The sequence below is a fragment of the Pterocles gutturalis genome, unplaced genomic scaffold (genome assembly GCF_000699245.1).
Source record: "Pterocles gutturalis isolate BGI_N339 unplaced genomic scaffold, ASM69924v1 scaffold19981, whole genome shotgun sequence".
In the NCBI taxonomy this organism is placed as follows: Eukaryota; Metazoa; Chordata; class Aves; order Pterocliformes; family Pteroclidae; genus Pterocles; species Pterocles gutturalis.
Window position 1 is genome coordinate 1 of NW_010103617.1, and position 20,685 is coordinate 20,685.

At 50.6% G+C, this 20,685-nt stretch overlaps 2 protein-coding genes across 2 annotated transcripts; one reads left to right on the top strand and one right to left on the bottom strand.

Moving 5' to 3' along the window:
* Positions 1-589: 589 nt before the first annotated feature.
* Positions 590-1,510, top strand: PRR33 (proline rich 33). The gene has a single exon (XM_010086779.1). The coding sequence runs from the start codon at positions 590-592 to the stop codon at positions 1,508-1,510; it is 921 nt and encodes a 306-aa protein (XP_010085081.1).
* A 4,020-nt stretch (positions 1,511-5,530) lies between these two features.
* Positions 5,531-20,000, bottom strand: LSP1 (lymphocyte-specific protein 1; the record flags this gene model as incomplete). The annotated part of the gene is made up of 9 exons (XM_010086780.1): positions 5,531-5,645; positions 6,686-6,766; positions 7,546-7,686; positions 8,046-8,127; positions 8,278-8,321; positions 11,521-11,649; positions 12,741-12,936; positions 16,357-16,446; positions 19,832-20,000. Coding segments are annotated over 9 exons (1,022 nt in total), but the record flags the coding sequence as incomplete, so codon positions are not given.
* Between the last annotated feature and the right edge of the window lie 685 nt (positions 20,001-20,685).

Genomic DNA, 20,685 nt, shown 5'->3' on the forward strand with positions numbered 1-20,685 from the left:
CAAGAAGAATGCTGTCCTAGCTTCAGAGCAAGCCAAGTCCTTTCGGTCCACCCTCTCACCCGTGACCGAGGCCAGCGCTGACCTAGAGCACAATAACAGAGCTTCCCCAGTGGAAACCCCCAAAACTGCAGCTCCCCTCCCCACCATCCTGCCAACCCACCTCTCCATCAGGCCTGTCACCCACCGCGTCCCCTCCCCTTTCCGAAAGAGCAAGCCTTTCACGCTGAAGGTCACCGAGCAGAGGCGCATCGCTGAACACCTCCGGCTCACGACCTCCTCGGCCATGCCCCTGCTACACAAGCCAGAAGCTCCTGAGACTCCACAGCAGCCTGAAGGCACAGACACCCACCTTCCAGCTCCACGTGACCCTTCGATATCTGTTTTCGCCCAGCCTCCTCCTTCCAGTACACCCAGTAAAGACGGGGCACCAGAAGTCACCTATGTCTCCAAGGTGCACACTTATTTCCACAGTGTCAAGCCACCCAGAGCTAAGACACCCACACCAAATCAGACCCAAGCAACCATCAGCCATGAAGATAAAAAGCCTTTTCCATCTGAAACAAGCTGCTCTGAACCATCTCCAGGGCAGATGCCCACCCCACTTGATGACAGCAAAGCCACAGCTCCCACACTAGAGCCTCCCCTCATTTGTGTTGCGGAGGCAGAGCCTCCTCATCAAGCACCCAAGCCTGCTCCTACTGAAGAGCCCATCACAGCACCTGCACCCAAGCCCAGCACCTCCGATGCCCACGCCGATAAGCCTCTGACCCATGGAAGTGACACAGAAATATCCAGGCCAGAGAGAGCTCCTGAATTACCCAAGCAAGACGGTGACATCCTCAAACCATTGACACCCAGCCCTCCCTGGAGGCAAGCACACCCAGAGTCAACAACCCCAGCACAAGCTGACAGTACTGGGGCCACCTCCACGGACACCAAGGCAGAACATGTCATTCAACCTCAGCTGACCCCCAGCTTACCAAACACCAGCCCTCCATTCAAAGCTGAGCCAGCACCACCACCAGGAGAAGCAGCAAGACCTCCCGTGTCCGGTGCTGGTGGCTGGTATCGCCTCCGGAAGCACCTGATGGTGCAGCCAGAAGCACCCACCTTCCCAGAGCCCGAGACAGACTCGCTGGCACAGGGAGAAAAGGAGGAAGGGAGCAAGGAGAAGGACAGCTCTCAAGCAATCAGTCAAGACCACAGGCCGTTTAAATCAAGGGCCACAAGGATGTGGGATGCGATTTTATACCAGATGACAGTCAACAAAGAGAGGAAGCAGCAAGAAGAAGAGAAGAAGCTGCAGAAGGAAGGAAGCTTCTTTCTTCCCCGCCGCTTACCCATCCTTCTACATAAACCACGCTTCGACGCCCGGAAACTGAAGGAACTGGCTGCCAAACCCATGACAAAGATCACCACTGTGTTCGAGGTGAGCCGGTTTAGACCCAAAGCGGCTGAGGAGCAGACCAAGAGCTTTAACAGAACAGCATCGGGATGGTCAGTCCACTGAAGCCAGGCTGCTCCACCAGCCTCACATCTCTGGAGGCTTCTACAGGGCACCAAGCAAGAGAGCACCTATGACTAGTCTTACTGCCCAACAGAGCCAAGTGTAAGGAAAAAATAAAATAAAACTTCTCCAAGCCAGCAGCCTCATGCTGTGGGTTTAAAGGTTACTGTCCATACGCATATAAGCTTAAACGCTTAACATACCGTATCCACACGTCATGAACCAGGAAAAGAAACACAAAATTGTTTAAAAAAAACCAACAACCCAAGCACTGGATGCAGTAACATGGGGAAGAGAGGGGAGACACACAGTGAAGAGGACAAACTACCTGTAGGAAAAGCCTAGTTTAGAGGAAGATGATGGAATCGGAATTTATTTTATTGTGTTTAAGAACAAGAGAAATCCTAGAAACCAAATGAGTTGATGAGACATGAAGGAATCTGTGTTACTTCACATATCCTCTAGGGACACTCAGAAATTCAACTCAAAGAGGGTACACACCATCTCCTTAGCTTCTCCACTGAAAGGGCTGTGGAGGGCACCCCACACCCCTTCACTGAGAACAAGGTGGCAACTCATCCCTTCCCCCAAGGCACAGGCAAGGGACAGCATAAGATCTAATCCATCCTGCTCTCACACAGCAGTTCTCCTGCCTAAAAAAACTGGGCACCATCATTTGATGTCCTCCTAGGTCAGTCTACTAAATCACAGGGTGCAGAAGACTAACTTTGTTGCAGTAATCGAGTTCTGGTATGGATTTTTAGAGTTTTTTTTAAGCACAGCTGGGGGTTCGTGTTTGCATGATAACCAGCAAGAGCCTGTTTCAGCCTGTGGATATCCAACCCTGTTTGTAACAAGGTGTTGTTCCTGGGCATTCCTTCTAAGAACACACAGTCTTATTTTCAGGGTAACATCATGACAGTTGCATACCTACTGGTGCCCAATGTCCTGAAAAAAGGGTATTTAAAACAAAATCCCCAACTCCGTCCATCCACAAAGACAACTGTGCTTTCTAGCACTACAGTCACCCTTTGCATCACCACCAAGCTTAGGAGCGTGAAAGCTGGAGATCAGCTATTTCTGTTTCTCAAAGGGACTTTGTCATATGCCAGGATGTCCCTACAGAGCTAATATAGGATCGCTATGTTTAGTCCAAAGAGGAAACTCGATACACAGCTCTTTACATTCTCTTCGTGTGCAGAGGATATGGAGCTGACCAAAATTTCCCCAAGCCAAACTGCTAACAGACTTAGAAACAAAACCAAGAGGCCCTTTTGCCTTTTTGAAATCTTCCAATTTTGTGATGCTGCTAACAGAAGAGCTCAGTTACAATCAAACCTTCACAGAAGCTTTCACTTTGCTTTGCCTCTGTTTTGTAGCCCCTTCCCTATGCTAAAGGGAAAAAAAAAAGTGAGAAGGAAGAATAATCCAAGTATCTCTAGTTTGGATTTCTCCAACTCCTTAGTTTTCCAAGAAAAAGCTGCAAAGAGGTAGGTTGGAAACACACCAGTAATCACGAGTGGATTCCCAGGTAAGCCTTTGCAGGATAATTCAACATGCTGCAAGGAAAGGGTATACAGAGAGATCTACCCAGCAACACAAAATCAAAAAGTGCAGCTTAAAACATATAGAATGCCTAATGCAGATAAAGATGACCTTACCACAGGGACAAAATGGCACGTTCATGTAGCACAGATAGATGGATGCGTATGCACAAGTCTCGGATTCCACAGCATTAGCGTGAAATGGAAAAGCCAACACTGATTATCCTTGGGAAACTGAATCTGGCCAGAGAAGATGGTTTCAGAAGCAATTGGGCATTAATCCACTTTGTCCTGCAGCAAGGATGACCACCCAGAAGAAACCAGCAACACACAGCGATGAGGAAAGGCTTGTGCCTTGCATCTGCTGGGCTTCCCACCAGGCTGCGGCCCCAGCCCAGCCCCACGGCACAGGGATGGAGGATGCAGCTCACCAGTGGGGAGAGCGATGTCTGCGGTGGGAAGCAGAGGAAGGCAGGTCTGCCTCCAGGGTTTAGTCCTTCTGCCCCAACAGCACAGGGCAGAGGTGTACAGCAGGTGTGGTGAGTCCTGCAGAGATGGACCTGGCATGAGAGCGTTGCAGAGGAGAGAACAGATGCCTGGAGGCAACCAGAGATTTCCACCAGCAGCTCTGCATTGGGAGCCATCATAGCATGTCCCAGCCTGAGCTGCTGGGACAGGGAACACTGCTGGGCACAGAGTTTAGTTGTTTTTCAATGTCAAACAGCCTCAGGCAGAGTCAAAACTGCCACTTAAAGAAAACCTCTGCAGCCTGCTCAGAGGTCCTGCAGCTCAGGAGGCAAGAGGAGGAGGAAACGTTGATGAGGGGGTGTTGAGCGAGGGACACAGGGTTTGGGAGCAAAAAGGCAACCATGAAGGGATCCATCAGTAAGGGAAAAAGTATGACCATAGTTCAGGGGGGTGGAGAGGGGCTGGGGAGCAGGGACCTCTCAGCACACAAACCAGCTAAAAACCCAAGACAAGAAGCAAGCCAAGATCCTTCAAGCTGGCGCAGTCATTTTGCTATTCACAGTTAAAAAACCCTTCCTTGTGAATGAGCCCATGGGGCAAGAGTGCTGTGCAATGGCTGTTTGGAGTGCTGGGTGGATCCTAGAGGACATCCCATGACAGTCTCTGGCCTTTCCAGAAAGGATGCTGGAAAAAGACGGGAGCTGAAGGCACTTTCCTTTGAGCTGCCTGCAGAAGCTCAGGTGGGGCAAACAAAACTTATTTGCTATAAAGAATTGAAGCTCAGTAGGATCCCACCTGGTGCATCAAAACAGACTTCAGGAAAGAGAGGACTGATCAAAGAGAAGACCTTCGAACAGGTTTCTGAAAGCCACACGCAGAGAAGCAAGTTGAGGATACAAGTCCTGTGGGCTCCTCCTTCTTCACATCTCAAAAGATAGCTTTGAGCAGGCTTGGGGTCGTACTGCTGCCCATCTCAAAGTGGCATTCAAGAGAGCTTCTCTTCTAAATGGGCTCCACAAAAGGAGTGAAAAACAACCTGGACCTATGCTGCACTCAGAAACCAGCTCCTTGAGGGGAAGGGGAAAATAAAAAAGGAACACAGCCCCCAGAAGAATTCAGAAACAAAAGGTGTTTTGTAGCAGACGGGGCTATTTATAAGCTTGGCTATGAAATAAAGCTGCTTTTTTATAATAGGAAAAAAGAGAACAAGCTTGTTTTCACCCCCGACAACTTCCTCTCCTCTCACAGTGCCAGATGCTGGCCAGTTGTATCCAACCATTTATCACCTCTCTCTGCCATTCCTCCTTACTGCCCAACCCTCCACTATCAGGCACTCAAGATAACACCAGGGTATCAGTTAACACAAACACAACACGAGCATGAGAGCCAAAGACTGTTTTAAGAGGGCACAGAGATGGCAGCCCAGCTCTGCCTTCCCCCTTGCCAACAGTCCTTTCTGCTCTGTGGGTCTGCCCAGCACAGCAGAGGTTCACGTCCCCCCCCACTACAACTCTATTAGGAACTGGTTCCAAGAGGTTACTGAAATCCTTCAAAGTTTTTCCCCCAACTAATTCAGGGAATTAGACCCCAGAAGCATCTGAATTTCAGGAGTACATCAGCTCCCATGCTCAGCCAGAATGACTTCCAGCTACTTCTCCTTGCAACATAAGAGAGCATAAGTAAAAACAGCCGATAGAGGCTGTTCCTTTGAACTACCAAATGCAAATGCATCTTCACCCAAACAGCAGCAGCGAAGGGACTTATTCTGCTGATTGAACTGACACAGGTATCCAGCTTCCTAGCAGATGAGAAAGAGACCAAAACAAACCCCTGCTGTGTACCTCTCCCTTCCAGCTCAGAAAGTCAGGCGTTTGCCCAGAAGCCAGGCTCCAGCTGTTATCATAACACTACCTTCCAACTCACCCAAAGCGTAGCTGGCAGAAACAACCCCGATGTCCTGCCAGAACAGAGCCAGGAGGTTGTCACACAGCACAAGGTCATACCCACCTACCTGCTTAATGAGTGCTCCAGGCGTGCTATTGCTCTGCAGCATCGTCTATCAACACCTTCTTGTACTGGCCATGGCCTGTTGCAACAAATTTGTACTTTTTGCCAGAAGTAGTGGCCTGAACAGAAGAGAAAGAGCCAAAGTCAGCATTTTTCTCCCTCGAATCAGCAGTCACAGTCAAATAACTGAAGGCAGAGGAGCAGGTTATACAGTTGTCCTTAATCACAGAGGGCTTGGACACAGCCTCCTCTGTAATCCCTTCTTGCCCCTTCCCCACCAACTCTTTGCACAGACCAACCACCACTTAACAGTGTAACAGCAAGTATGGGATGTGCAATAGGAAAGGGAGGATGCACTGCCAGGCATCATGCTGGAGGGTTCATCTAAGAGCCTCCCAAGACATGGTTGGTTTCACCCATGGCAAGAGCCATTCATTGACCACCCACTGGCACAGTGCTGACCCACAACAGACAAGATACTTTGATCTTCCTCTCCTAGCCCAGACAGTTCAAGCAGCAGCTGCTTGCTGCATTTTAATAGGCATTCCCACAAAAGCACCAGTAGGCACAAAACACCGTCTGCAAATGTTGATACTGTCTTAGGTTCATTTCCTCTTCATTTTGCATGTTTTCTTTACTCTCAAGATTAAAAAGCATAACAAGAGCAAAGTAATTCCCATTTGCAGTTCATTTTGAGCCTAGAAGGCTGGGGTTCCCAACCCATGGGCTGAGAACAACATGCTGTTCAAGAGACCCTCCAGTGTTAGTGCTTATAAAACTATTTTTGCCCCATTTTTACTAGGGCTGAAGGGATAGCAGCTCACTGTTAGGAAGAGCTTTTAGGTATGCAATTGCACTGACAGATACAGGCAGCCATTGTCCCTATAGAACATCACCATCTTCTCACTATTCCCAACCCAACAGGTTGCCCAGGCAGGTGGTAGGTGCCCCGTCCCTGGAAACATTCAAGGTCAGGTTGGATGGGGCTCTGGGCAACCTGGTCTAGTGGAAGGTGTCCCTGCTCACTGCAGGGGGTTGGACTAGATGACCTCCATGGTCCCTTCCAACTCAAACTACTCTACAATTCTACGATTCTAACCCAGACAAGGGTTCTTTGTCACAGCAGAACAAGTGCTTTCATACACAGATCCCAACTCACCTTGATGTTGGTCTCAGGTTTGGGATTGCCCTTCTGTTCCCAAAGGCTTCTTTTACTCACAATGTCTCCAGCCACAATATCCTGAGAAGATGATGTTCTCATTACCCTTAGCCACTAACGATGCCAAACACACCTATGTCCACATCCCTCTCAAACCCACACATCTGACCTCCTTTTTTATTTATAATATGACATCATCTGACCTATGACAGCTACAGCTAAAACCCATGACTGTGAAAACTTCTTCCTATTCCCAGTATATCCCATGTTTTCCTCTCTCAATCTCTTCAACAAGAGCCTGGACCAGAGATCCAAGATGTTTATTTTCTTAAGTTTGTGAACTATTTAAGACATGTTAACATCAAGGCTTCTTTTTTTTATGTGGAAGCATAAATTTTGCTCACATAAACCCAGATTTGCAATCAATGCATTACAGAATCAGCCTTCCTCACAATAACCAGAAATTGAAATTATTAAGAGCACAATACATAATACTCTGCATTTTCCATATTTACAAGATTTATCATCTTGGTACTAGATCCAATTTTGTGCTCAACCACTGGAGCTCATTCCTAGCCTCTGCAGAAGACATCCACATCCTCCCCACCAACTGATTTTATTCCCATTTCAAAACAGAGCCTCAACCAGCATCACAGATGCTTTGGTAGCTGTACCACCAAGGAACGATTCAGGACCCTAGCACAGACAAGGCAAAGTTCTGAGGTACAAAGCCTTGCATCCTGATGAAGGAGATTGGTCCTGGTGGGCACCACCAATGAGCCATCCCATAATCCATGTTATGCCCAGAGGCCAGCCCCTCTCACCCTGCCCAAGCAAGGCAAATCCCACCAGAGCCATACCTTACAGGTCGGGGACTTCACCGCAGACTGAGTTGCCACCTCTCCAGTCTCCCAGAGGCTTTTTGTGCTGGCTACCATCATGCTCGTGGTGGGAAGGTCAAGAGAGGGCTGTCGGACAGGTTTTGGAGCCTTTGTGGATGTCTGGAAAATAAATGGAAAAAGATCACCATCAGGAAGCGTGTGCTTTCTTTTTCTTCCCCTGCCTGTAATTGGAGGTCCTCTTGCAAAAAGAGACTTGTAGGATTTTGCTGGTTCCTGCCAGATGCTCCCACCCTTTAAGCAAGGAACATGAGGAAACATGGATGGGGCAGCGTGCTGAAGAAACCTCCTTTACGCTGTGAAAGGAGATAGAGACAGGAGAAAGGACTGCTCCCAGCCAAGGGGAGGTGAGTCACTTGTCACCTCCCAGATGGTGAGACCAAGAGGCAGGGTGGGAGAGCAACGCCCAGCAAAGAGGACTCTTCAGAGGGTGTGGACAGAAGGACACCATGGCAGCTCACCTCAATGGCCTGTGTGTACTGCTCCAGCCTGTCATCGATCTTTGACACAGGGAGGGGAGGCTGGCTCTTCTTTATGCTGTTACTGGAGAGAGGCAAGAACAGGATTAAGGTGATGCTCCAGTACCTCAGGCAGGAGGAGGGACTTTGAGAGCCACAGCAGGGCCCTCTGGCATCCTCCATTTGGGGGAAGGGTCCTGATTTACCCCATAGCCCACAACAACCCTAGAGATACCTTTTCTTTATTGAGCGGTGCAGCGACTCAGTTCTGTCTGTGATCTAAAGGGGGAGAGAGAAGATGAAGATATTACTTTTCTCTGTGGACCTCAAAGGAAAGTAGGTCACTTTTTGACCATAGTTCAAAATCATTTCTCTTCCCTACTCCCTCACCCAAATTTTGCTTAGCAATGCCTCGCTTGGTCCCGTGTTCCCACACTCCTCCTCCTTTCCAAGGCAGGTGAGCAGAATCCTCACCAGAAGCACCAGCACACCGCAGCAGCCCAACCAGTTTCAGGGGCAAACCAACAATGTGCAACTTGACCAACAGCCAAAAGAGCGACCAAGACCATTTTCCCTGCTCAAGGACCAGGTATCTTTCTCAGACACTTGGTTTCCTAGCCAGGCACAAGAGAGAAAGTGGCAAGTGTGGAAAGACAAGGGGGGAAACTAGAGGCACTGCCAACCATGTCTGCAGAAGGAGCCAAGCGCAAGAGGGGCACGGCCATGAGTTACTTTGGCTTATCCACTCCAGAGAACTGTACAGACAGGGCAAGCCAGCACGTGGAGCCATGTGCAAGGCAGCCCTTCAGGTCAAGCCATCAGGAAAGAGTTTTGCACATGAGGCTCCTCTGCAAGAACTTTGGCCAAGACAGGAAGGGAAGCAAACCCTTCACAACCACTGAATAAAGAAAAGCTGAAATGTTGCTAAACCTCACAGCTCTTTAATGCCCCAGAAAACATGAACAAAGAGAGAAAATTACTTTCAACTCAAAGGGGAGCCTGTTCCTTAACAGCAGATCCTCCAGACTCAAAGAGCAGCCACGAAGTGACCAGGAGCCTTCTCTCCCTGTGCACTGCTGCCTGTGCCACGGGAAACATCACCTACCTCATGAGCAGATAAAAAGCAGCACTAAGTGCTCATTTTAAGATGCTTTCAGGATGCCAGTGCTAAATTTTAGCTAACCAGAAGAGAAGCCAGGATCACAGAAAGGACACATTTAACAGCCATGCCCAAGAGCACAAGACCCATTAGAGAAGAGCACAATCACCAATGAACAGTGTGACCCTGGCTCATGGGGACAGTCACTCTGCAGGATCCCAACACAGCAGAGTGACAGATATCCCATCAGCCAGCTTCTTCTGCTGTCTGCCTGCTGCCAGCTCATTCCTTTTCTCAGTGCTGCACGAATTGATGCTTGTCTCTGAGGTGTGACTTCAGAGATGGGGTTGCTTATCCCTCTGGGACACTGATGGGCACGCTGGCACCTCATGAGGCATAACAGCACCTGAAAGGGCAATCTGGTAGAACCCTGCCCATGTCTCAGCTTCTCAACCACAAGTAGATCAACAGGAAAAAAACCTTGCCAAGCCTGCCAGAAATAATACTCACAGAATGGTTTGGGTTGGAAGGGACCTTGGAGATCATCCAGTTCCACCCCCTGCCATGGGCAGGGACACCTCCCAGTAGCCCAGGTTGCTCAAAGCCTCATCCAGCCTGGCCTTGAACCCCTCCAGGGATGGGGCTGTGCAGGTGCAAAACCATGGATGCTTCCAAAAGGTCATAAATGAGAATCAAGTTAAACACAGAGGGGCTGTAGGTGACAGCAGATCTCAGCATGACAGTCCAGGTGGGAACAAACCTTCCCTAAGCTATTTGGAGACCACCTACCCCTGCCCCGTAGGGCAATTCCTTGCAGCAAGGGTCATGCATTTCTCTGGTCCAAAGCACTTTCTGAAGGCCAAAAGAAACCACAGCTACTCAGACAACTGCAAAACTCTGAACCCCACACTGCAACCCAACATCTGCCTGCCCCAGATGTGTCCACACCTGCACCAGCCACAGCTGGCAGGGAGCTCACTGCCCACTGCAGGCACTCTGGTCTTTCTGCTCCAAGCAGTGTTTCTGCTGAGCGATCCTCTGCCAAAACACCTTCTTGGTGGTCAATGTGGTTAATTCTTAGTGTTCACACAAAGCCCTGCTAGCTGGGGCGTAAAGATCCTCCTGCTGTTGGAAAGATCCCAAGCTCATATATTTCCCGAAGAGCTTTACATGCGGCATTGTGTATTGGTGAGCTCTGGCATCACCGTTATAAAACACAGAGACTCTATTTCTAAATCCTCGCAGCAGCAGTTTAGCTCAGGTCAGGAAGCTATGTGCGTTTTGGGGTTGTAACAACAAAAGTTTCAGCACATAAAAGGCCCTGGAAGGGTTTCCCCACATTTCCCCACCAGCCCCACTCCAGGGATATGCTTTGGCCACCCCCACTCCTCTTTTCAAACACAACATCAGCACATGGCTGGCATCCAAACCCACCCTTTCTCCCCTCCTTTTGTTTGACTTTAAGAATGCTTCCCCATAAAGAGCAAGAACCTGATGGTTGTAGATGATGAAACCTTCCCCTTGTGCTCTGTTTACTGGTGCAAGAGGATGTGCTCATACAATCCTCCTGGCCAGGAAATATTGACTAAGCAGCAAAGAGCCCAGATCTAAATGCAAAAAAAAAAACCTCAAAGATAACACCAACAGCAGATTAACAGGCTACTCAGGCTCCCCACCATTTCCCTCGTTGCTATAATCAATAAGCTTAGGGCTTACAAAGACAAAAGCCATTCACTCCAGAAACCACCTATCTCTGTCTATTGTCTTTGAAAGCACGTGCACAGAACTGAGGATTTGCAGTAAATGCAACAGAAGTCATGAGATGCAATTCAGGTGGTGTTAAAAATGGAAATGTCACAAGAGCATCAAAGCAGACAGATGTGCTTGGGAAGGACACCATGCTTCAGAGATCAGGAATCCTGGTTTGTTTCAAAAAAACCTTAAGTCATACTTTCTGATTTTATTCTAAGTAAGCCAGGGAAATTCCAGTGCCTTAAGTTTTGGTTTTTTTTTTTTTGGGGTGGGGAGGGAATTTCATTTTCTGATTAAGTCCATGTGTTTTGACCAAATTTACAAGCTGAAAGCACAGACATCTTTCTCAGTGTTACAATATTCCCTGGAGTCCTCAATGAACTTCAGACTTTCATGGTGATTGGCAAAGGACACACAGAGACAGTGACAGCCTCCACCAGCTCAAGCAGGAGGACAGGAGGGTGACAACCAAGGAAGACAAGAGAAAGAGATCAAGTGATGCACCCCAGCAGAAGTGGGATAAGAGGCTTCACCACTCCATCACCGTAAGCCCTTTTTCTTCATCACGAGCGAGGTGCCCTATTGCGACAGTCACCGTGGCCCCAGGGGGGCCTGAGCACCACCAACCTTGGTGGAGCACACGGCAGTGTGGTCAGAGCACAGCTCCTCCTCCTCCAGGCTGGCAGGGCTTGGGGCCTTCTGCCGCTTTTCTGGTGTTTCTTCTTCTTCTTCTTCATTTCTCCTTCTCTTCTTTTCCTGAGTGCAGAAAATGAACAAGGCAGGAAGTCAGCTGGTCAAACTGCTTACTGTGCAATAGAAGTGATTTTTTTTTTTCCCCCCCATCTCCCAGGCTTCCTGCCTTACACTAACAAACACGTGAGCACAGAAACTTGGAGTTCACATCATCTAATTTGGAAACATCCATGAAAATGCTCATGTGCCATTTGTGGGGGCTGGAGGGGTGAAATCAAAGAAGTTTTGCAGGTCCAAGGTTCCAAAATTATATAGAAAGGCGTCCTTGCATGAGTTAAAGATTTTTCACCACCATTGAGATAGGAAAACAAAATTTCTCATTTAGAGGTCACAAGGAGAGAGAGCAGCTGCTTTTAGAATAAAGAGCTAGAAAGAGACACACACAGTCCAAACGCAAAAAGCATAGCAGCCTCAGCAAGTCAAAAATCCATCTACAACAAAAGATATTGGAAGCTCAGCCACCCTAATGGGCTCGCACGCCGCTCAAGTCCCACCTTGTCACAAGAGCAAAGAAAGAAAACCTCAGCTGGGAGCAATGTAAGATTGCGAGAAACATCAAGCCAAAGTGCTCCAAAGGTGTGATAAAAACAAGCAGTAAAATTTAGATTTGAGTTCTCCCGAAGAGCTGCTCACTGCCCATAAAACCACAGGAGCAACAGTAGCACTTTCCTTCTCAGTGTTGCAGGGACACGACTGAGCCACCACAACCTCTGGGAGCAAACACAGCACCCTCGCGAGAGGGCAGAGGCTGCCTGCAGCCACCCACGGCGGCACACAGGCAAGAAGCTGCCCAGAGAAGCTGTGGATGCCCCATCCCTGGAGGGGTTCAAGGCCAGGCTGGATGAGGCTTTGAGCAACCTGGGCTAGTGGGAGGTGTCCCTGCCCATGGCAGGGGGTGGCACTGGATGATCTCTAAGGTCCCTTCCAACCCAAACCGTTCTGTGATTCTATAAGAGCAGCACCAGCCCCAGGTCACACCATGAAATCACATCTGCATGGGCTCAACACCCTGGTGAGCTGAGTTCTTGGAGAGCAGCCCCCAGCCCTCCCACCAGCCCTGTGGAAAAGAGAAGGTCAGCCCCTCCTGATCCCACCTCCTGCTCGGCTCTCTCTTCTTCCTCCTGCTCATGGACCTGTTCTTCCTCCTGGCACAGCCTCTCTTCCTCCTGGATAACCACATTCTCCTCATGGATCTCTTCCAGGCTTTCCCGGTCCAGCTGGATCTGCTCCAGTTTGACTTCAGCTTCCCTCACACCACTATCCTCTTCTTCATATGACTGTCGTGGAGACCTAGAGGTGGTGGAGAGAGGTCAAAGAAACAAAACACATAGTTATGAGCCTACAAACACCATCAGGTGCTTCAAACCTCTAGAAACCCAATTTTATCTCTCCTCCAAGCCTACAACTTGCTGGGTGCTTTACACCAGGGCTCACAGCCACTTCATGGTCCCATCCAGGCCCAGGTACCCCGATGTGACAGCGGTCACATCACACTCCCACACTTTGAACATCCAAAACACAGCACAGCCAAGAATCATGGCAGAGCTGAAGGTCTCCAGAGCTTTCCAGCCTCACCATGGACAAGACCTGCAGGAGAACAGACCAGACCTCTGCTCAGACCCCAGGCAGAGAAGGGGCTACCACCATGATGTGGTGCTGGCTCAATGCTCTGCTCAGCCGCAGCCCGAATCCCAGGTGAACCAGCACACCCTGTGGTCCTGGTGCACAAACACAGACCTGACACTGTCCCCATGGTTCCCACCATCAAGGTGGAGCACCAAACACAGCCTCCCTCTGCCTGAGCTCATCTACCACATTAACAGAGCCTCTCGCTGGAGGAGGATCCAACCAACAGCACGTCAACGTGCTTCCCAAGAGTCTCCTGTTCCCTCGCTGAAGCTAAACCGCAAGGCTGCACGGCCACTCACAGGGGCTTTTTGTTTGCAAGACACAGTGCCTCACAAGCAATGCTGTATCTACACCTGACCCCGAGCCTCTGTTTCACCAACTGGAATAAATGACACCTCTATTCATGTCACAGCCCAGCAAAACAAAGCAGCCAGGGTCACCCCTTGGCTTAGGTTTAAAAAAAATCACAACAGGGGTTGTACAAAAGGATGTCTCCAAGGCTGCAGAGAGGAGACCCAGGAGTATGTTTAAGCAATCAGCTTTGCAAAAGCAGAGCACCCCATGCCTTTGGGCACAGAGTCAGTGGGAGCGTGTAACCCCGGAGCTCTCCCTGGTTCACAGCCATGCACCAAGATGTTTTTGCCATCTCCCTTTCCCCCACCCAGAGAACAGCTTTCTCCTCCCACCCATTTCTTAGAAAATCACCCAGCTTGCGACAGCAAGGCTAGAGAGCTGGCTAGCAGGCAGCTGCCAAAGTGCAAGGCTGACTCACGGCTCCTGCGTCGCCAGCCAGCACCAAAACATGAAAAAAGGTCAAGCAAGACTTTTCCACCCACCTCTCTGCTGCTGGGAAGGCAGCTCACAGGCCATCACCCAGCCCTCCCCACTGACCACATGGGGAAAAGCTGATGCATGTGCTGGCTTGCTCCTAATCATCCTCCCACAACAGCAAACAGGCTCTGAAGCCCCAGGTAAACTGTTTCTCTTAACCAGGATCCCAGCAATGCCTCCAGCTAAAGGGCAAGCTCATATTAAAAATTAAGGCCAGCAGACAGGATGCAGTCTACAGAACACCTTTTGCACCACAGAAATTTTGTGCAGGAGGCAGCTAGCCTGACACAGCTCCTACCCTCCAGCATGCAGCTGAGAGAATCACAGCATGGTTTGGGGTGGAAGGGACCTTAGAGATCATCCAGTCCCACCCCCTGCCATGGGCAGGGACACCTCCCACTAGCCCAGGTTGCTCAGAGCCTCATCCAGCCTGGCCTTGAACCCCTCCAGGGATGGGGCATCCACAGCTTCTCTGGGCAACCTGGGCCACTGCCTCACCACCCACACAGGAAAACATTTCTTCCTAATATCTCATCTAAGTCTCCCCTCTTTCAGCTTAAAGCTGTTACCCCTTGTGCTGTCACTACACTCCCTGATGCAGAGTCCCTCCCATCTCTCCTGTAGAATGGGCATCCCCCCAAAAAGTGTAGAACCAGAACAAAAAAAAGAAAACACGCTGTAGCACCAAGGCTCTCATAGGATGCACGAGCTGTCTTAGCTCCATCCAACAGAGAGCAACTGTCTCCATCCCCTCATTCACAGCCAACATCCTTCACAGAAAAAAAAAACAGGTTTGCTCCATATTCAGTATGGGGAATCCCGGACACAGTGATACTTGTCCCAGCTAGCCAACATCCTTCACAGAAAAAAAAAACCAGGTTTGCTCCATATTCAGTTAAAACAGGAGAGAGTAAAGTTGGGAAATCCCGGACACAGTGATACTTGTCCCAGCATAGGACACACAGCCTACCTGTGCTCTCACCACGCCCCAAGCCTGTCCTTCAGGTGAGCAAGGGCAAAGCTGCTGAAGGGATTTTATAGGGCACAGCCACCCACTGGGAAGCAAGCCCAGTTTCGGCAAAAAGCCCACACCCAGCAAGCCCACGAAGTCTGAGCCCCTCCAGCTGCCTCTCTCCAGCCAAAAGCCTGCTCACCTCCAGCTGCTACCTTTAAAGCATCACCCCCCTGATGGGCTTCAGCTGCCATGGGTGCCACCTCCTCTACTCAGCACCCTCCTGACCTGCTATAGAATATATGCCAGCATCACATAAAAACCCAAGGAGCAATTTCTGGAGAGGATAATGTAGTTCTTCCCGTTAATTCTCTTTAGAAGGAATAACAGCAGCTTTTCTCTCTGGATAAACTCTTTGCAAGGGGGTGGAAAAAGAGACAACATGGTGAAAACAGCTGGGGCTGATTCCTAATTGCTCTTACAGATGTGATAATATGGCAGCGAGGTGCTCGAGCAATGCTTGTGGGGTCAGGGCTGCAAAGGTACAGCTTGCAGAGTGGGTTAGCTAGTGTTTGGGAAAAAAGGAAGAAAGAGGTAAGCTCTATTTATTTGTTCACTGGTAAATATTAATCTTAGGCATTTTTTCAGTCTCGGAGATAAAGAAGAGGCTGTGTCATCACACAGGCAAAATTCCCTATAAAATCAAGCTGCTGGGAGAGCTGTCCCAGAGCTCCCACGCAGGTAGAGGGTGTCCAAGGGAAGTGGTTAAGGCAGGAGCTTGGTTCAGCTCAGCAAGGGGAGGGTGACAAGAGATGGGGACTAACCAGCTGGCACACAAGCACCTCTCGGGGCTCTCTGCTGCCTGTTTCCACCCCCCGAAAGAGAAGGCAAGCACAAGGTGGGCTGGGGCCATAACACCCACCACGCTGACATGAGCCAGGAAGCAGCAATAATTAGAACAGCTTTTTCGGCCGGTCTGGATTACGTTAGAGGCCATTTCAGCCTCTGCAGCCGCTCAGGTGGCTTAAATCTGCTGTTGTCACTCCTCCAAACGCAGGCGTCCTGGCAGGCTGCCATCGCCCTGAGTGCAAAGCTCAATCCAAACATCCCCGGAGCCTGGGGCAGTCCCCGAGCCTGTTCCTCCCCGCCAGCCCAAATGGCAGGGGGAGAGGGGCTGTCCTGCCCTGCTGATGCTCCAGCCCCCGGCCACTAGGCTTGACCTGGGCTTGGTCACACCTCCACAGGGACGGTCCTTTTGCTGGACACGTTGGTTCCCCCCTCCTTGGTGTCCTACCCACCTCTGTCTGCGCTGCTCGAGCTTCTGGGACCAGTCGCTGAACCCCTCATCCTCCTCCAGCTCCGAAGTCCCGGACGGCTTAAAGTCATAGCTGAAACACAGCAAGAACAAAAATGAGAGATGCAAAAAAAAACCCCAAACCTGGCCTGGAAAGAGCCCCAGCCTGATATCGTCCTTCTGTCCCTCCAGTTAATGCACTTTCTTTCCTCTGGCTGCTCCCAGTCCCACCCGAAGCCTTATCCCTCGTTACAGAATGACACCTTTGGGATGTGCTTAGGGGAGCCCCTGTACCAAGGGGGTCTCTCGGCACATCCCTGCAGGATGGAGAGGAAGAAGGAGCGAGGTCTCCGGGGCCATGCACAGGCGAGCAGAAGACAAGCAGCACATCAAAACCAGTCCATGGTTTTCCTCTGCACCGAAGCTTGCCCCAGCTGGTTTGGACCAGAGGTGCTTCAAACACTGTTGCTGCTCGTCCTATGCAGCCCCCTAGAGAAGACATCAGTAGGATGTCAGCCTGAACGGATCGCTGGATGAGGAAGGCATAAACACCCAAAAATAAGGACACTGGGTCCAGTTCTGGCTTGGATCCTCAAGTTATCCTACAGCTTTGAGCCAGTCCCATGCACTCTGCATGACCGTGGCTCCCTGCCTGGGAATATCCTGCTGCTGTATGGAGCTGCAGCCCTCCCGGGACGCACAGCTGCCGGCACCAGATGCAGGCTGGACGTGCACAGGGATAGTTGGGTTTTTTCCTATTTCTTTCCTTGAGTTCGCAAGGAGAATTGCCTCCCAGCTGGGGGTCCTGGGTGGGCAGCCACATTGCGAGGAGGTGGCTGCACAGATGGGTTTTGGGATGCAGGGCGGTCACGTCGCCTGGGAGTGGGAATTATGATGTGGGACCCACAGATTAATTTAAAACTCAGAGATTCAAAATACATAATAAATGTGTGTGAGTCTTTTCTTAGCCTTTCCAGGCTCTTAGGAGGTGTCAGGAGATGCTCAGCGTCCTCCATGACCCCAGTGGCTTGGAATATGGGGCATTTCAAGGAATATGCCCAGAGAAGCTGTGGATGCCCCATCCCTGGAGGGGTTCAAGGCCAGGCTGGATGAGGCTTTGGGCAACCTGGGCTAGTGGGAGGTGTCCCTGCCCATGGCAGGGGGTGGGACTGGATGATCTTTAAGGTCCTTCCCACCCAAACCATTCAGTAATTCTATTTCTCTGAGATTTGGGAGTATCATATTGAACTGACTGCAGGACCTGAGGGTTTGTGAAAAACACGTGCCCTCGCCAGGCTCACCACGGGGTGCGCGCTGAAAATAGCCACTCAGCCCCAAGTCTGAGCACAGCCCAGCTCCTGCTGTGCCTCAGCACCCCCTCAGACTGCCAAGCAGTGACGCTGTGGCACTCTAGGACATCACAGCCTAGGATTATTTTCTGCTGCATGTGTAGCAGCAACTTGTGGATGCCCCAGGACAATGCTCAGGACATTTGATGCAGAGCCAGGATGGGACCACAGACCTGCTGAGCCCCAGCTCAGGGCTTCGGGTGATCTGCAGCGTTGATGATGCCCAAGGCAGAATTGCTCTGGTACCTGTGGCCCCAGCCAGAAACGTGTGCTCAGACCATCAGAGAAGCTCCCAGGGAGCAAGGGAGACCAGCCCAATGCTGGTTAAAAACTGGTGGCTTCCATGTCCCCAGGGGAAGCACGGAGCCAGCACAGCCCCATCAGCACTGTTGAAGCTGACATCCCATGGCCACATGTGACTTCCCAGAAACCTGACATTTTGCAGGTTATTTCTCTTTTTTTTCGTGATGGGAAGGGAGCAGAGGAGCTTCGTTCTGTCCCTTTGGTGCAAGGAAATGCTGAGGGCGGGTTTGCTCAGAGTGACATGGATGGGATGAGTCCCAGCGTGGGAAGAGCTGAGGGAAGGAGGGGGCAGTGTTTACACAAGAGAGAGCAAAGCTTTTTGGAAAATTAATAGCCAGGGCTGACCCCAGCTGCATGAGCAAGCCCAGGTGGCTGTCAGCAACTGCAGAAGAAACCAGGGGATGGCCAGCGAGGAAGAAACATCCTTCTTGTGAAGCCTGGCCCTGCAAGCTCAAGCATCGTGGAGCAGGGAGCAAACCCCCTCATTTTAGGAGTTCTTCTTGTCATTGCCCCCTTCACAGCTGCTTAAGCACTCAGTTAAATTTGGGCATCGCCAGTGGTCCCATGGGGTCAGCATCGTGTCTATGCCCACGGGACCGGAGCCTGCTCGCAGCATCTCCCGGTATATGGTCGCTCTGAGACCAGACATCTTGTCTGCCATTTCAAAGACCTTTATGAATTATTTTCTGACTCCCATGCGAAGGGGGGTTTGGAAAAGCTAACTATTATTATGACTTTCCAGCTCTTCTGTTTGCTTTTCGGCCAGACGGCAGTGGTTTTGTCTGCAGAATATCCCTGTGTGTATTTCCACAAAAGGTTTTGAAGCTTCTTTGTAATGCTTTTAGATCCAACAAAAAAAAAAAAAAAAAAAAAAAAAAAAAAGAGTCCTGAATATCTGAATATTTTTGAAAGTATCTGAGAAAAAATTGATCTTTTAATGAAAAAAAAATTGATTTTTATAAATAGCTTTTGCTATTTTTCCAGTAAAATGAAGCTGTGCTTCTCTCTGACCATAATCTGAAGTCACACCGCCACTTTTCCCTTGTGTTTAATGTATTTAGAAAGAAGTTGAACACATAAATAGTGGGAAGACTGGAATCTTTTGAGACAGAGTTTGGCAACTCAGAGTGCAGCCAGGTTTGTGTGCCAGGCCTAATGCTGCACAGCACCCAGGCTGTGTGGGATGCTGGGGTCATCCCATCCCTTCTCCGGGGGGTTCCTCTCTGACAGCAGATAGCTCAGCATCTTCAGAAATGCCTGCCCAGATATTTCCATTTAAGACCCATTAAAGCACCAAGTTCACTTTAACCCTTGGAGGGGTGAACTGCAGCAGCTCAGGAGCTGCGCCAGGGCAGCATCCTCTGAGGGAGGAGCCTGGCCAGGAGAGGCGATGGCTTGCTTGGCCACCAGATCTGCCCGGGGCTGTGTGTCACATCCTCGGGCAGGTGTCTGTCTTCACACACATCGGGAACTTCCATTAGTTCCAGCACAGGATGATTCACAAGTTGAAATTTAACGAGGCACTGAAATCCCCAGTGACGGGGACTCCCTGCCTGAGCTCAGCCTTACCCAACCTGTCCTAGTCTAATCTCAGGTCAGTGAAACACCCAGCCTCCAGCTAAAAAAAAAGAGCAGAGCAGGGATTCTGGCTTTTTCTGCCCAAACTAGAAACATACTATCTGTTAGCCTGAGCTAAATCCCCCAACCCAAATCCATTAGGGAGCTTCCCCACCTCTCCAAACCCAACAACCGCTCCAGGGATGCCAGAGGGTTTTGCTGCAAGGAGAGAATGTGTCACTGAAGGATTTATCCGCAGGTATTTCTTACTGGTTTTCCTGTGCTGGACCCACACTCTCTGAGCAGGAGCCGGTGCCATTCAAGCCCTCTTCTGCCTGGGACCTCAGCTGCTTCTCCCGCTCCCGCCGCCGCCGCTCTCTCGCCGCCTCCTCCTCGTCTTCGACGCTCAACCGCGCTGTCCGACCGCCGCTCCACTGCGCTGTCGGCCGGCCAAGCCAGAGGGAAAACCCATCCTCACAGCAATGCCTGTGAAAGCTGGCAATAACCCCCCGAGGTGCCTGGGGTCTCCTCGGCACATGGGGGGAGCCATCCCAGCAGTGGTCCTCAAAGCAGCATCCCCGCCTCCACCAGCACGGCTCTGCAGCGGGACCGACCGATGTGCAAGGATAAGGAGACACGGAATGGGAAAGGGGTGAACAAAAGCCTTTCCCAACCCCCAGGAAGATGTGGAAGACCACTGGGAAGCACCTTTCCCTGCATCAGCAGCTTTGCACCCCAGGAAGGGTTTGGAAAGGGGTTTGCAGTGCTGCAAGAAACCCCACACCCACATACAATCACAGAATGGTTTGAGTTGGAAGGGATCTTAGAGACCATCCAGTCCCACCCCCTGCCATGGGCAGGGACACCTCCCACTAGCCCAGGTTGCCCCAAGCCTCATCCAGCCTGGCCTTGAACCCCTCCAGGGATGGGGCATCCACAGCTTCTCTGGGCAACCTGGGCCACTGCCTCACCACCTGCACAGGAAAACATTTCTTCCTCAGATCTCACCTCAGTCTCCCCTCTTTCAGCTTAAAACCATCACCTCTCGTCCTGTCACTGCACCCCCTGATCCAGAGCCCCCCCATCTCTCCTGTAGCCCCCTTTCAGCACTGGAAGCTGCTCTC